The sequence below is a fragment of the Scyliorhinus torazame genome, chromosome 5 (genome assembly GCF_047496885.1).
Source record: "Scyliorhinus torazame isolate Kashiwa2021f chromosome 5, sScyTor2.1, whole genome shotgun sequence".
In the NCBI taxonomy this organism is placed as follows: Eukaryota; Metazoa; Chordata; class Chondrichthyes; order Carcharhiniformes; family Scyliorhinidae; genus Scyliorhinus; species Scyliorhinus torazame.
In genome coordinates, this window is record NC_092711.1 from 142,340,204 (window position 1) to 142,355,494 (window position 15,291).

The 15,291-nt window shown below is 48.8% G+C and overlaps 1 protein-coding gene across 2 annotated transcripts; it reads left to right on the forward strand.

Annotated features, from left to right (window-relative positions):
• Nucleotides 1-717: 717 nt before the first annotated feature.
• On the forward strand, nt 718-15,207 carry LOC140419901 (uncharacterized). 2 transcript variants are annotated; one of them, XM_072503947.1, is made up of 3 exons: nt 718-1,215; nt 9,359-9,543; nt 13,985-15,207. In XM_072503947.1, exon 3 carries the CDS (start codon nt 14,343-14,345, stop codon nt 15,117-15,119), a length of 777 nt encoding a protein of 258 aa, XP_072360048.1. In that variant the 5' UTR covers nt 718-1,215; nt 9,359-9,543; nt 13,985-14,342; the 3' UTR covers nt 15,120-15,207. The 2 variants fall into 2 exon arrangements, with proteins under 2 accessions (XP_072360048.1, XP_072360047.1); XM_072503946.1 differs by lacking the exon at nt 9,359-9,543.
• The last annotated feature ends 84 nt before the right edge of the window (nt 15,208-15,291 follow it).

A 15,291-nucleotide genomic window follows, 5' to 3' on the forward strand; every position in this document is an offset into this window, starting at 1 on the left:
GACTTGAACAAGGCAAGGGAGCTGGAAGTGCCCCCCCCCCCCGACGTCGCAGGCTTCGATCTCCCTCATTTTGAAGCGTAAAAAGGATCCGGAACAATGTGAGTCATACAAACCGTTCTAAATGTGCTAAACCTGCTAAATGTGGATGCCAAACTATTGGCTAAGATCTTGGCCTTGAGGATAGAGCATTGTGTCCCAGGGTGACGGGAGGACCAGACGGGGTTTGTGAAGGGGAGGCATCTGGCGGCAACTCAATGTGACCATGATACCTCCAGAGGGACGAGAGGTAGAGGTGGTGGTTGCCATGGATGCCGAGAAGGCCTTTGATCGAGTGGAGTGGGACTATTTGTGGGAGGTCCTGGGACGGCTTGGATTTGGGCTGGTTTAGTGGACTGGGTCTGGTTGTTATACCAGGGACCGGTGGCATTTATACGGACGAACCGGGTGAGTTCAGATTCTTTCAGGCTGCACGGGGGACTGCCCTGGCTATAGAACCGTTGGCGATGGCACTGAGAGCGTCAGGGGTCTTGCAGGGGATAGTGGACATTATATAAGAGACCATATTTTTAGCCAGACAAGTAAATGTGGCAAGCTGAGGGAGCAAAGGATGTCACTGTCTTTAAGAGAGAGAGAGACCTGGGCCAAGCTTTCCAGGGTCTGCACCCTCCCTGGATTCACTTCCTTTCCCTTCAGTTGAGGAAAAAAATGGAAAGGGGGAGAAAAGAAAGTGTTTTCCTCACGGATGTTGGAGACAGGAGGAAAGCTCTTTCTCGCTCGCGCTGATTGGCTGGAGGAGCAGAGTCCTTCCGGTCCTAACTCTTTCCATTGGTCAACACCTCAGGGGGTGGGTTTTCCCTCACACATGCGCAACCGTTCCTCTCTCTTGGACATGCGCAGTCCAGGGCCGGGGGCAGATCGCCGACAGGCTTCTCGCTCTGGCCGGAGTTGTCAGCCGGTTGCCTGGAAACCTTGTCACGGGGAGTGGGGCGGGGCTGCTGTATCCGCCCGCCGGGCCTCCGCACTGGGACCGTGAGACGTCACCGCGGATACCAATGCGTGCACCGGAAGGTTGCTGACCAATGGGAAGAGTTGGTGAGCCGGAAGGACTCTCTTCCACCATCCAATCAGCTCCCTCGTTGTCTGAATGCGGAAGCTGGTCAATGAGCAAAACTGAGGCCTCGCACAGACTGAAAACCCCTCTTGTCTCCAACATTTGTGAGTAAAACTTTCTTTTCTGCCTCTTTCCATTTCTTTTCTAATTCTGACCTTCAATTGGTGACTTGTAGAAACTGAAGGGAAAGGAAGTGAATCCAGGGAGGGTGCAGACTGGAAAGACCCAGGCCTCTCTCATAAAGACATTGACATCCTTTGCTCCCTCAGCTTGACACATTTATTTGTTCACTATTAAAGGGCTGGTTTCTCCAGGCGATTGCTGACATTTAAGACAGTAAATTCATCTAAAGAAACTTAAGGCAGATGTGGTTATGCTGCAGGAGACGCATCTGAAACTGATAGACCAGGTCAGACTACGCAAAGGATGGGTGGGGCAGGTGTTTCATTCGGGGCTAGACGCAAAAAACAGGGGGGTGGCTATACTAGTGGGGAAGCGGGTAATGTTTGCGGCAAAGACCATAGTGGCGGATAGTGGGGGCAGATACGTGATGGTGAGTGGCAAATTGCAAGGGGAGACGGTGGTCTTAGTGAACGTATATGCCCCGAACTCTGATGATGCCAATTTTATGAGGCGTATGTTAGGACGTATCCCGGACCTAGAGGTGGGGAAGTTGGTAATGGGTGGAGATTTTAATACGGTGCTGGACCCAGGGCTGGACAGATCGAGGTCCAGGACCGGAAGGAGGCCGGCTGCAGCTAGGGTGCTTAAGGACTTTATGGAGCAGATAGGAGGAGTAGACCCGTGGAGATTTAGTAGACCTAGGAGTAAGGAGTTTTCGTTTTTCTCCTATGTCTACAAAGTTTATTCACAGATAGACTTTTTTGTTTTGGGAAGGGCACTGATCCCGAAGGTGACGGGGACGGAGTACACGGCTATAGCTATTTCGGATCACGCTCCACATTGGGTGGACCTGGAGATAGGGGAGGAAAAAGAACAGCGTCCACCCTGGAGAATGGACATGGGATTATTGGCAGATGAGGGGGTGTGTTTAATGGTGAGGGGGTGTATTGAAAGGTACTTGGAACTCAACGATAATGGGGAGGTTCAGGTGGGAGTGGTCTGGGAGGCGCTGAAGGCAGTGGTTAGAGGGGAGCTGATATCTATTAGGGCACATAAAGGAAAGCAGGAGGGTAGGGAAAGGGAGCGGTTGTTGTAAGAACTTCTGAGGGTAGACGGACAATATGCGGAGGCACCGGAGGAGGGACTGTACCGGGAAAGGCAAAGGCTACATGTAGAATTTGACTTGTTGACTACGGGTAATGCAGAGGCACAATGGAGGAAGGCACAGGGTGTACAGTACGAATATGGGGAGAAGGCGAGCAGGTTGCTGGCCCACCAACTGAGGAAAAGGGGAGCAGCGAGGGAGATAGGGGGGGTGAGAGATGAGGAGGGAGAGATGGAGCGGGGAGCGGAGAGAGTGAATGGAGTGTTCAAGGCATTTTATGAAAGATTATATGAAGCTCAGCCCCCGGATGGGAAGGAGAGAATGATGTGCTTTCTGGATCAGCTGGAATTTCCTAAGGTGGAGGAGCAGGAGAGGGCGGGACTGGGAGCACAGATTGAGACGGAGGAAGTAGTGAAAGGGATTGGGAGCATGCAGGCGGGGAAGGCCCCGGGACCAGACGGATTCCCAGTTGAATTCTATAGGAAATATATGGACTTGCTGGCCCCGCTACTGATGAGAACCTTTAATGAGGCGAGGGAAAGGGGGCAGCTGCCCCCGACTATGTCAGAGGCAACGATATCGCTCCTCCTAAAGAAGGAAAAAGACCTGCTGCAATGCAGGTCCTATAGGCCTATTTCCCTCCTGAATGTGGACGCTAAGATTCTGGCCAAAGTAATGGCAACGAGGATAGAGGATTGTGTCCCGGGGGTGGTTCATGAGGACCAAACTGGGTTTGTGAAGGGGAGACAGCTGAATACAAATATACGGAGGCTGCTAGGGGTAATGATGATGCCCCCACCAGAGGGGGAAGCGGAGATAGTGGTGGCGATGGATGCCGAGAAAGCATTTGATAGAGTGGAGTGGGATTATTTGTGGGAGGTGCTGAGGAGATTTGGCTTTGGAGATGGGTATATCAGATGGGTACAGTTGCTGTATAGGGCCCCGATGGCGAATGTGGTCACGAATGGACGGGGGTCTGAGTATTTTCGGCTCCATAGAGGGACGAGGCAGGGATGTCCTCTGTCCCCGTTATTGTTTGCACTGGCGATTGAGCCCCTGGCCATAGCATTGAGGGGTTCCAGGAAGTGGAGGGGAGTACTCAGGGGAGGAGAAGAACACCGGGTATCTCTGTATGCGGATGATTTGTTGCTATATGTGGCGGACCCGGCGGAGGGGATGCCAGAGATAATGTGGATACTTGGGGAGTTTGGGGATTTTTCAGGGTATAAGTTGAACATGGGGAAAAGTGAGTTGTTTGTGGTGCATCCAGGGGAGCAGAGCAGAGAAATAGAGGGTTTACCGTTGAGGAAGGTAACAAGGGACTTTTGGTACTTGGGGATCCAGATAGCCAAGAATTGGGGTACATTACATAGGCTTAATTTAACGCGGTTGGTGGAACAGATGGAGGAGGACTTTAAGAGATGGGACATGGTGTCCCTGTCACTGGCAGGGAGGGTGCAGGCGGTTAAAATGGTGGTCCTCCCGAGATTCCTTTTTGTGTTTCAGTGCCTCCCGGTGGTGGTCACGAAGGCTTTTTTCAAAAGAATCGAGAAGAGTATTATGAGTTTTGTGTGGGCCGGGAAGACCCCGAGAGTGAGGAGGGGATTTTTGCAGCGTAGTAGGGACAGGGGGGGCTGGCACTACCGAGCCTAAGTGAGTACTACTGGGCCGCCAATATTTCAATGGTGTGTAAGTGGATGGGAGAAGAGGAGGGACCGGCGTGGAAGAGATTGGAGAGGGCGTCCTGCAGTGGGACTAGCCTACAAGCTATGGTGACGGCGCCGTTGCCGTTCTCACCGAAGAAATACACCACAGGCCCGGTGGTGGTGGCTACATTGAAAATTTGGGGGCAGTGGAGACGGCATAGGGGAAGGACGGGAGCCTCGGTGCGGTCCCCGATAAGAAATAACTGTAGGTTTGTTCCGGGGAGAATGGATGGGGGATTTGGAGCATGGCAAAGAGCAGGGGTAGCACAATTGAGAGATCTGTTCGTAGATGGGACGTTTGCGAGTCTGGGAGCGCTGACGGAAAAATATGGGGTGCCCCAAGGGAATGCATTTCGGTATATGCAGCTGAGGGCTTTTGCGAGGCAACAGGTGAGGGAATTCCCGCAGCTCCCGACGCAGGAGGTGCAGGATAGAGTGATCTCAGAGACATGGGTGGGGGATGGTAAGGTGTCGGACATATATAGGGAAATGAGGGACGAGGGGGAGATCATGGTAGATGAGCTGAAAGGGAAATGGGAAGAAGAGCTGGGGGAGGAGATTGAGGAGGGGCTGTGGGCTGATGCCCTACGTAGGGTAAACTCATCGTCCTCGTGTGCCAGGCTAAGCCTGATACATAGGTGTTACACAGGGCGCATATGACTGGAGCACGGCTCAGTAAATTTTTGGGGGTAGAGGATAGGTGTGCGAGATGCTCGAGAAGCCCAGCGAATCATACCCACATGTTCTGGTCATGCCCGGCACTACAGGGGTTTTGGGTGGGGGTGGCAAAGGTGCTTTCGAGGTGGTGGGGGTCCAGGTCGAACCAAGCTGGGGGTTGGCTCTATTTGGGGTTGCAGAAGAGCCGGGAGTGCAGGAGGCGAGAGAGGCTGATGTTTTGGCCTTTGCGTCCCTGGTAGCCCGGCGCAGGATATTGTTAATGTGGAAGGAAGCCAAACCCCCGGGTGTGGAGACCTGGATAAACGACATGGCAGGGTTTATAAAGTTAGAACGGATTAAGTTCGTACTAAGGGGTTCGGCTCAAGGGTTCACCAGGCGGTGGCAACCGTTCGTCGAATCCCTCACAGAAAGATAGAGGGAATGGAAAAGAAGAAGACAACAGCAGCATCCCAGGGGGGAGGGGTGGGGGTGGGGTGGGGGTGGGGGGGGTGCGGGAGGAATCGGACGGACTCTCAGGGATGTTATTGTATATGTATAGGCACTTGTTTTAGGTAATGTATATTGGACTGTTGGATTGTATCTTTGGAGAGTATTTATTTTTGACCAGGCAGTTGCCATTTTAGTTTGATTTTTGTTTCAGTTCATATATTATTTATTTATTTGTTTAAAACTGGCCACTGTTATTTATATTGCTTTATTGTTGTGTAAAAGAAACACTATGTACTGTTATGTTTGGCCAAAAAATCTTGAATAAAATATATTTTTTTAAAAATAGAAGACAGTAAATTAATGTCGGACAGAGATATGTCTCATGTTGTTATATGGTACAGATTAGATGTATTATTTATGGTTCTCTAATAAAGTACATTTATTTTTATTTCTAGCCTTGTAATATTGTACTGTCGCTACATTACATATTACCAGTCATCTCTTCCCTCAGAGGGTTATTAGTCTCTGGATTTCTCTTCCACAGGGACCAGTGGGGTGTGGGGGTCATTGAAAATATTCATGTATGAGTTGGACAGATTTTTAATAAATTGTTATTTTTAAAATCATGTTTTAAACAATGAACGCAACAGAGTAACAGAAAAAATGGGCACAAAGCGGAACAAGAGACATTGCCAATATAAATACTAGCAACACATTGCAGAATTAATTTGGAACAGGATATTTGAGGGACCAGAGCCTTGAGATGAAATGCCAGATTAATTGAACAACCGATTAACACGTTAAAATAGTGAATGGGGAAAGAAGGTAAGATTATATAAAAAAGGAGGATAACAATTCAGTTTGTAAACCCAAAAATATTGCAAACAGACTAACCACATAATCAAATTAAAATGAATAACACAACATAGATGACGTAGAACTCCTATAGTGCAGAAGGCCATTCACCCCTCAAGTCTGCACTGAGCCTCAGAAAGAACACTTCACTGAAGCCCACTCCCCATCCCATCCTCGTAACTCGGTGCATTGATCATGGTCAACCCACCTAACCTACACATCTTGAACACTATGGGGCAATTTAGCGTGACCAGTCCACTTTAGCTGCACATCTTTGGACAATGGGAGGAAACCGGAGCACCCGGAGGAAACACACCCAGACACAGAAGAATATGCAAACTCCACACAGACAGCCACCCAAGGCTGGAATTGAACCTGGGTCCCTGGCGCTGAGGTAGTAGTACTAACCACTGTGCCCTACTCCCAGCCTAAGTTAAATTGAATTCACTCATAGAAGCCCAGGAGGAGCAAGTCAGTCACATTGGAGCATATGTATTTGAGGTAGAAGTCCCATACTTTACCCAATGCATCAGACTCAAAATGAATTACAGACATTAAAAATTGCATGGAAATGCATTCCATAATCAGCCTATGCCAGTTTTGGATAGAGGGAGGACTGACTTGTCTGCTTCTGTATTGAGCCTGATGAATGTTGGCTCCATCCTAATCCAATCCCCCAGACGAGAGCCCAATTGATGAAGCCTGATTTTCAGGAGACCATACCCTCCCTTAGCTCCTGGTGATTGGAGCTTAACAAACTTGAGGCGATATTTCTTTTTGTTCCAGGTAGAGCCATAGATGTTTACAGCATGGAAACAGGCCCTTCGGCCCAGCTTGTCCCTGCCGCCCAGTTTCTGTCACTAAGCTAGTCCCACTTGTTAGCATTTCCCTCTATTCCCACCCTGCCCTTGTTACTGTCTAACTGCTTTTCAAATGACAAAATTGTACCTGCCTCTGGCAGCCGTTCCAGATGCTCACCACCCTCTGTGTGAAGAAATTTCCCCTCTGGTCTCTTTTGTATCTCTCTCCTCTCACCTTAAACCTATGCCCTCTAGTTCTAGACTCCTCTACATTAGGGAAAAGATGTCGACTGTATACCTTATCTATGCTCCTCGTTATTTTATAGACCTCTATAAGATTACCACTAAGCCTCCTACGCTCCAGGGAAAAATGTTCCAGCCTATCCAGCCTCTCCTTATAACTCAGACCATCAAGTCCTGGCAGCATCCTGGTAAATCTCTTCTGCACTCTTTCTAGTTTAACAATATTCTTTCTATAATAGGGTGGCCAGAACTGAACACAGTATTCCATGTGTGGTCTTACCAATGTCTTGTACAACTTCAACAAGACATCCCAACTATTGTATTCAATATTCTAACCAATAAAACCTAGCATACTGAATGCCTTCTTCACCACCCTGTCCACCTGCGACTCCACCTACAAGGAGCTATGAACCTCTATTCGTAGATCTCTTTGTTCTGTAACTCTCCCCAACTCCCTACCATTAACTGAGTAGGTCCTGCCCTGATTTGATAAATTTCCCTAACGACTCTGGTCGACAGCAGTATAGGCAGCATCTGCCGAGGGTACAACAGTCCTGGCAACACATTCATTTTAATAAAGGCATCCTCCCTCGCCATGAAATCGGAAGAGCCGACCACCGGGCAAGATCCCACCTAATAGTCACCATCAGCTGTGGAGAGTTGGCCCCATACAGCTGTCTGAAAGAGGGGCCATTGACAATCCCAGGTTTTTAAATGGCATGGTGTGGGGGGGGGGACATCTGAAGGGGAAGTTAGCAAGAGGAGGGGACTTACCCCTCAACCCCTCCCCACCGACATGGGCTCAAACTCAGTAAAATTGATCTCGATACGAGAGAAGCCACTAAATCTATCCACTACTCCAATAATGGCCGGGACTGAAACACTGGAGTTCAATACAAACAGCAGCACGTCATCTGCACACACAGTGATCTTGTGCTGCCTCACCCCACCCTCCAGGCCCGATATCAGAGGATCCGATCTAATATCCTCCGGCAAGGGCTCAATGGCCAACGCAAACAGCAAGGGAGACAGAGGGCAGCCCAGTCTAGTGCCTCTCTGAAGCTCAAAATGTGACATCCTTATACCATTGGTGAGCAGCGCCGCTGCCGGTCTGTGATGTAACAATTGAATCCACTCAATATAATCCTCACCCAACCCGAAGCCTCACAGCGGATACACCAGATAATTCCACTCAATTCGAGCAAAAGCTTTCTCTGCATCGAAGAAGATCAGCAGCCCATCCAATGCACATTTCTGAAAAGCCTGAATCACATTCAGCAACCTTCCAACATTGTTACTGGAAAATCTTCCCCGTATAAACCCAGTCTGATCCTCCCGCACGATTGTCGGAAGGATGTCCTCCAGCCTTATCGGCAAAACGTAAGATCGCAGTTTCAAGTCAACATTCAAAAGAGAGATTGGCCAATAAGAGGTCCACTCCTCTGGGTCCTTGCCCACCTTCAGAATCAAAGAGATATTAGCCTCACGAAGAGTCGGTGGCAGCATCCCCGAGTCAAAAGAGTGAGAATACATATCTACCAACGGGTCCAACAACAAATCCTCAAACCTCCAATAAAACTCACACCCACAGACATCCGGTCCCGGGACTTTACCCGGCTGCAGCTCCTTCATGGCCTTTGACACTCTGCCCTAGAAAGAGGAGCATTAAGAGCCTCATGTTGGCTTTCTGAGGCCTCCTGAAGCTTCAGGGAAGAGAAAAAAATGTTCCACACCCACCAGCGCATCACCAGACTGCTCAGACTTGTATAATCCTGCATAGAATTCCTGAAATCCAAGTTTGTCTTCATGACCCTTTTCCCTCTCCCAAGCCGAACAGAGGTAATTGCTCTGAAGTCAACCTTTTCTTTATCAAACAGGCTAAGTATTTGCTCAGCTTATTCCCAACTTCTGCCTCGCAAACGCCTAACTTTTCTGCTGAGACAATCGGGAGCCCATATCGCAAACAATATGTGTTTGCCGTGTTAACCCAAAGCCGCCCTTGCCGTGTTAACCCAAAGCCGCTCTTGCCGTGTTAACCTCCTTCAACAATAGCTGACTCGGGCCCTCCATATGATTTATTTGATTTTGCCAAACAAAACTCCAGATGCCGTTAGTTCTCCAGCATTCTGCACCTTTTATTAGCAGGGTAAGAAATTATCAGCCCCCCCCCCCCCCCCCCCCCCCCCGAGTATAAACTTTACACGTCTCCCACAAAATGGAGGGGAAAATACCAGGAGTCGAGTTAACCAAAAGGAAGAACTCAAACTATTCCGTAAAGTGTGCAGTAAATGAAATTTCTCTTTATCAGGAAGGCATCAAACCTCCACGTTCTCAACCTGGGGGTGAACCCTCGAGCAGAAACTCCAGAAAAACAGGGGAAGGGTTGCGATGACGATGCTCCCTGTAGTGCAAGTGGACACCAGTTGTAGGATCGTTCTCGGCACCAAAAAAGTGTTGATTCTAGTATGACATTGATGTGGGACTGGAAAGAAGGTAAAATCTCCACCCCTCGGGTGCAAAGTTCTCCAAACATCCACATAACCCACCTCCTCACAAGCCGAGGCCAACACCCTAGCTTGCAGCGTGAGGGGAGGGGTGGGGGGGTGGTTCCTGGTAACCGGGAGCTTATCTACCAGAGGATTTAAGTGGCAGTTGAAGTCGCCAACCACAAAAGTGTTAGTTGAAGCTAACTCTGCAAAATCCACAAAAGCCTTAGTAATGAACTCTGGGGAGTAATCGGGGTCCATAAATATTCATTATTGAAACAACATCATCTCCATGCACCAAACCTCAAATGATCACATATCGACCTCCTTTGTCCTTGGTGCAGGTTTCAACCTTAAATGTGATATTTTTATTAAAAAGGATCGCCACACCCCTGCTACTTGATGAAGGAGGTGAAAAATCCTACCCCACCCAATCCCGCCTCAATTTGAAGTGTTTGTCATCATCCAGATGTGTTTCCTGTAATAATGCTTTTGTGAGGGCCACAAAGAATCCAGCACGAGTTTTAAGGATACAAAGAAAAAACATTTATTTACAATAACAGGACCAGCGACGGGGTCGGCGCCTATCAGTCTGACACGGACATGGCTCCTCATCCATTGGTTGAAATGAAATGAAATGAAATGAAATGAAAATGAAATGAAATGAAATGAAAACCGCTTATTGTCACAAGTAGGCTTCAAATGAAGTTACTGTGAAAAGCCCAGAACACTGATTCTGGAGAAGGCTCCCCTCGGGGAGGAATGTCCGACAGCCACTGGCATCGATCCGGACGTCGCCTCGCCCAATGTAACGCAGGGGTTTGGGGGGACGTTTTCGGACGGAAGGAGTTGCGCCCCAAGGCATGCACCTCCATTCCCTGTATCTCCTGCACTCCTCATTCTGCACTCTCTCGGGACAATACTATTTGAATGGCCTGTTGAAAAGTCAATGTTGGCTCAGCTATCAACTTTCTCTGGGTGGCCGCATTGTTAATATCGCAAGCCAAATGGTCGCGTAACATTTCTGACAAGGTCTCATCATAGTCACAGTACTCCGCAATCCTGCGTAGCCTGGATAGAATGTCAGCATTCTGCACCTGGGGTCCTCTCAGCGGTATTAAACTGATAACGTTGGACTATCGTGCACAGGATTGGGTTAAAATGTTGCCCCACTAAGTTCACAAGTTCATCAAACGTTTTGGTGTCCGGCGCAGGTGGGTACGTAAGGCTCCTAATCACCCCAAACGTATGCGGGCCACAGGCGGTGAGCAATATGACCACCTGGCGCTCGTTTTCGGTGATGTTGTTTGCCCGGAAATAGTAACGCATCCGTTGTGCATACTGGTTCCAGCTTTCCAGCGCAGCATCAAAAACATCCAAACGTCCGTACAGAGGCATGGTGTAATAGAAAACTACTTCCAACCTGTATCCAACAAAAATCCAGGGAGGTGGCTTCAGCAGTGTAGACAGCTATTCTCTTTAACCCTCATTGCCAGTTTTGCGAGGGAGCACGAGTTTTAAGGATACAAAGAAATAAAATTTATTTACAATAACATATATATACACAACAGCAGCAACTTCACTTGCTGCTCCCTCCTTCCTGCTGGTTCCAAACTGGCCAGCTTTATTTATACAGGGAGTCTGCTAATGATTTCTCCGGCCCCCTCATTGGGGAAGCTCATACTCCCACAGGATTGTGGGATTGTCATTAGTCCGCAGCCAATGGTAAACAGGCAGGTTATAACAAAACCTATGCCAATTTTCTCCTTGAGAAAGGAGAGGATCTTTTTCCTTCTGATAGGGTGATGGATGCCCCGTACATTCCCTGAGAAAATTTGCAGATTAACTGCCGCCATTAGTTAGGTGACAGAGAGAACAGGAACAGATTTTCACACCACAATCGGGCGTGCGCCATTACCCCCTCCTCCAACTCACTTTACACCAGAGGCACCAAAGTCTCCCCAAACTGCTCCTTTCACAGATAAAAGCCCAGTCTGTACCAGAGTAGGATAAAGTCAACAACACATAAACCCTCCCATAATAACAAAAATACAAAAGAATCACCACCACAATAGATCCATGGGGACATTCCGCAATAAGACTGAGGACCTGGAGGATTAACCCCACGACCAGACTGTCATTACCCTCAGGATACCTTCTCCACAATGAGAAGAAAAGAAGGGCCAACAAGGGATTGGGGATCGAATGTCCCTCCCGCATTTTAGACCCACCCGTGAAGACCTGCATCCATCAACACCCACCCTTCGGCAATGGCGCCACTCGGTTCTGCCATGATTAATGCTCAGATCTTCACAGAGCGCATATGACGGGTGAGGCTGAGCAGGTTCTTTGGGGTGGAGGACAATTGTGGGAGGTGCTCGGTGGGGGGCCCAGCAAATCACGCCCGTATGTTCTGGGCATGCCCGGTGCTGGATGGGTTCTGGAGGGGCGTTGCGAGGATATTTCTAAGGTGGTGAACACCCGGGTTAAGCCGAACTGGGGGTTAGCACTATTTGGGGTATCGGACGAGCCGGGAGTGCAGGAGGCGAAAGAGGCCGGTATTCTGGCCTTTGCGTCCCTGGTAGCCCGGCGGAGGATTCTGCTGCAGTGGAAGGATGCGAGGCCCCCAAGCGTGGAAACCTGGGTCAGCGACATGGCGGGGTTCATTAAATTGGAGAGGGTAAAATTTGCCTTGAGAGGGTCTGTGCAGGGGTTCTTCAGGTGGTGGCAACCGTTCCTAGACTTTCTCGGAGGTGGTCAGCAGCAACCCGGGGGTGGGGGGCGGGGGTGTACTTTGTGTTTACTACTGTGTTTATTATTGCTTAATGGGGGTTTGTATCTTGGGGGAATTCGTGATGTAGTTGTAAGATGTTTACTTATGTGTTCTTTGTTTTTCTTTTCTCTGTAAGGGGAAGGAAGTGACCCGTGTTGAAAATATGTTAAAAATTTGAATTAAAATATATATTTTTTTTAAATGATTAACGCTCGGATAATAGAAGAAAGATGATGGATAATAAGCACACGGCACATCTACCATAACTGAGATAAGATAATACGAGTCCCTGCAACACTCGAGGAGAAGAAGACATTCAATCGGCTCTCACAGAATAACAACTCCCTTCAACAGGATAAAAGATAACAAATTCAGACAACAACACCATGATAGGGAAAGAGTCCGGATTAGAGTCTCAGTTAGTCTGGGCTGCAAATCATCGCTCCAATCCTTGCCCTTCGAGGATTTAGCGAAGACCAAGACAGTAGTCGGATTATCGAAAGACTTGATCTCGTAATGTGCCACGGTCAACACCCTTCTTGATGTGGAGATGCCGGCGTTGGACCTATAAAGCAACATAATTCACTCCCGCAGCCTTGAGTTCCCTTCAGATTTCATTGAAGCCTCGATGCTTCGTTTGTGTGGCTGACAAAAAATCCTCACTTCCTCATGGAGTCAGGTCCCACCTCGCCTTACCCGTCTCCAGGACCCTCTGGTGATCTTTCAAGTTGTGGAAGTGAATGATTACAGGCCTGGGATGAAAACTATCCCTTGGCCTCAAAGACAGGATCCGATGCCCTTTCTAATTTGAAACACCCAGGCTTCACATCCAGCTTGGGAAAACGTGGCAGCCGGTCCTCGAAGAACCTTATGGGAGCCTTACCCTCCACACCTTCTGGCAGGCCGACGACTCGGATATTCTTTCTCTGACCCTCGGTTCTCCAAGTTCTCCAGGAGTCCACCACATCACTCAGCCGGTTTTCCAAGGATTTAATTCTTGCCTCCCCGAGGAGGCATCTTGCTCAACATTCAGGATTCCCTCCTCAGGATCGTCGATCCTTTCCTTGGTGTTTTACAGCTCGGCGCCCTGAGCTCACAGATATTAAGCCAGCACACTCAGCCTCTGGTCAATAACACTGAGAATGTTGCTGACATAGATCGGCCAATGATCCTACAGAATAAATGAGCATGCTTGATGGGCCGAATGGCTGACTGCAGCTCCTATTTGTTATGATCTCTGTGACCAGGACAGGAAGCAGTGAGCATGGATCTGTCAATCAGCCTGAATCAGCACCTTCAGGAGAATTGGGAGGGTGAATATTAGAAGAAGAAGAAAAGAAGAAAATTGTTTTATTGTCACAAGCAGGCTTCAATGAAGTTACTGTGAAAAACCCCTAGTCACCACATTCCAGCGCCTGTTCGGGGAGGCTGTTACGGGAATTGAACCGTTCTGCTGGCCTGCCTTGGTCTGCTTTCAAAGCCAGCGATTTAGCCCTGTGGTAAATAGCCCCTGCAATAGATACAGCAGAGTGAGAATGGAGGGAGAGTGTGTGGATGGAGATTTACAGCTTTTGGGGAATGAGAGAGGGAAGAATGTTCTCGAGGAACTACAATTGTCTGTTCTGAATTTCTATCCTGTACTGACAGTGATGAATTTTTGAAATTGTTTTTACAGGATATTAGAAGAGGAGGAATTACAGACAGAAATCTCAAAAGTCACGTCTCAATCTGGCTGAGTCTCTCAATTCCTTGGAGCTGAATATCACCGGACTTTGAATCTGGAAGGAGAAATGTTTGTCTGTTCTGTCGGCTTCAAAAGATTTTAACCATCATTGTGACTGGAAAAGCACCGAGACACACACACCCGAGTGAGAGTGTTCCAGAGCACTGACTGTGGAAAGAGCTTTAACCAGTAACACAGCCTGAAAAAAACATCACACCATCCACAGTGGGGAGAGACTGTACACGTGTTCTTTGTTTGGCGAGGCTTCAACTTATTGTCAAACCTGGAGAGACTAAAGGAGACCCAAAACATGGAGAAACGGTGGAAATGTGGGGACTGTGGGAAGGGATTCAGATTCCCATCTCAGCTGGAAGCTCATCGACGCATTCACACTGGGGAGAGGCCGTTCACTTGCTCTCAGTGTGAGAAGGGATTCACTGATTCATCGAACCTGCGGACGCATCAGCAGGTTCACACTGGGGAGAGGCCGCTCACCTCTCAGTGTGAGAAGGGATTCACTATTTCTTCGAGCCTGCGGACACACCAGCTAGTTCACACTGGGGAGAGGCCGCTCACTTGCTCTCAGTGTGTGAAAGGATTCATTACTTTAAAGAGCCTGCAGAAACATCAGCGACTTCACACTGGGGAGTGGCCATTCACCTGCTCTCAGTGTGAGAAGGGATTCACTACTTCATCGAACCTGCAGATACATCAGCGAGTTCACACTGGGGAAAAGCCGTTCACATGCTCTCAGTGTGAGAAGGGATTCGCTACTTCATCGAACCTGCGGAAACACCAGCGAATTCACACGGGGGAGAGGCCGTTCACCTGCTCTCAGTGTGAGAAGGGATTCACTACTTCATCGAACCTGCAGATACACCAGCGCGTTCACACTGGGGAGAGGCCGTTCACCTGCTCTCAGTGTGGGAAGGGATTCGCTCAGTTATCCAACCTGCGGAGACACCAGCGAGTTCACAGGGGAGACGGCGTTAACCTGTTCTTAGTGAGAGAAGAGATTCAGATATCCATACGCCCTGCAGGAACACCAGCGAGTTCACAACTAGAAGAAGCCATTCACCTGCTCTGAGCAGGGGAGACATTCAATGATCCGTCCCAACTACGGAGACACTAGCGAGTTAATTCTGGGGAGAGACCATTCATCTGCTCTCAATGTGGGGGGGGGGGGGGGGGGGGGGGGGGGTTGTGATTCATCACACCTGTTGTGGCTCCAACAAGTTCACAATAAATTACAGATGTTG

Excerpts from the sequence above, each read along its gene's own strand:
- LOC140419901 (XM_072503947.1), top strand. The coding sequence starts at position 14,343 with ATGGAGAAACGGTGGAAATGTGGGGACTGTGGGAAGGGATTCAGATTC.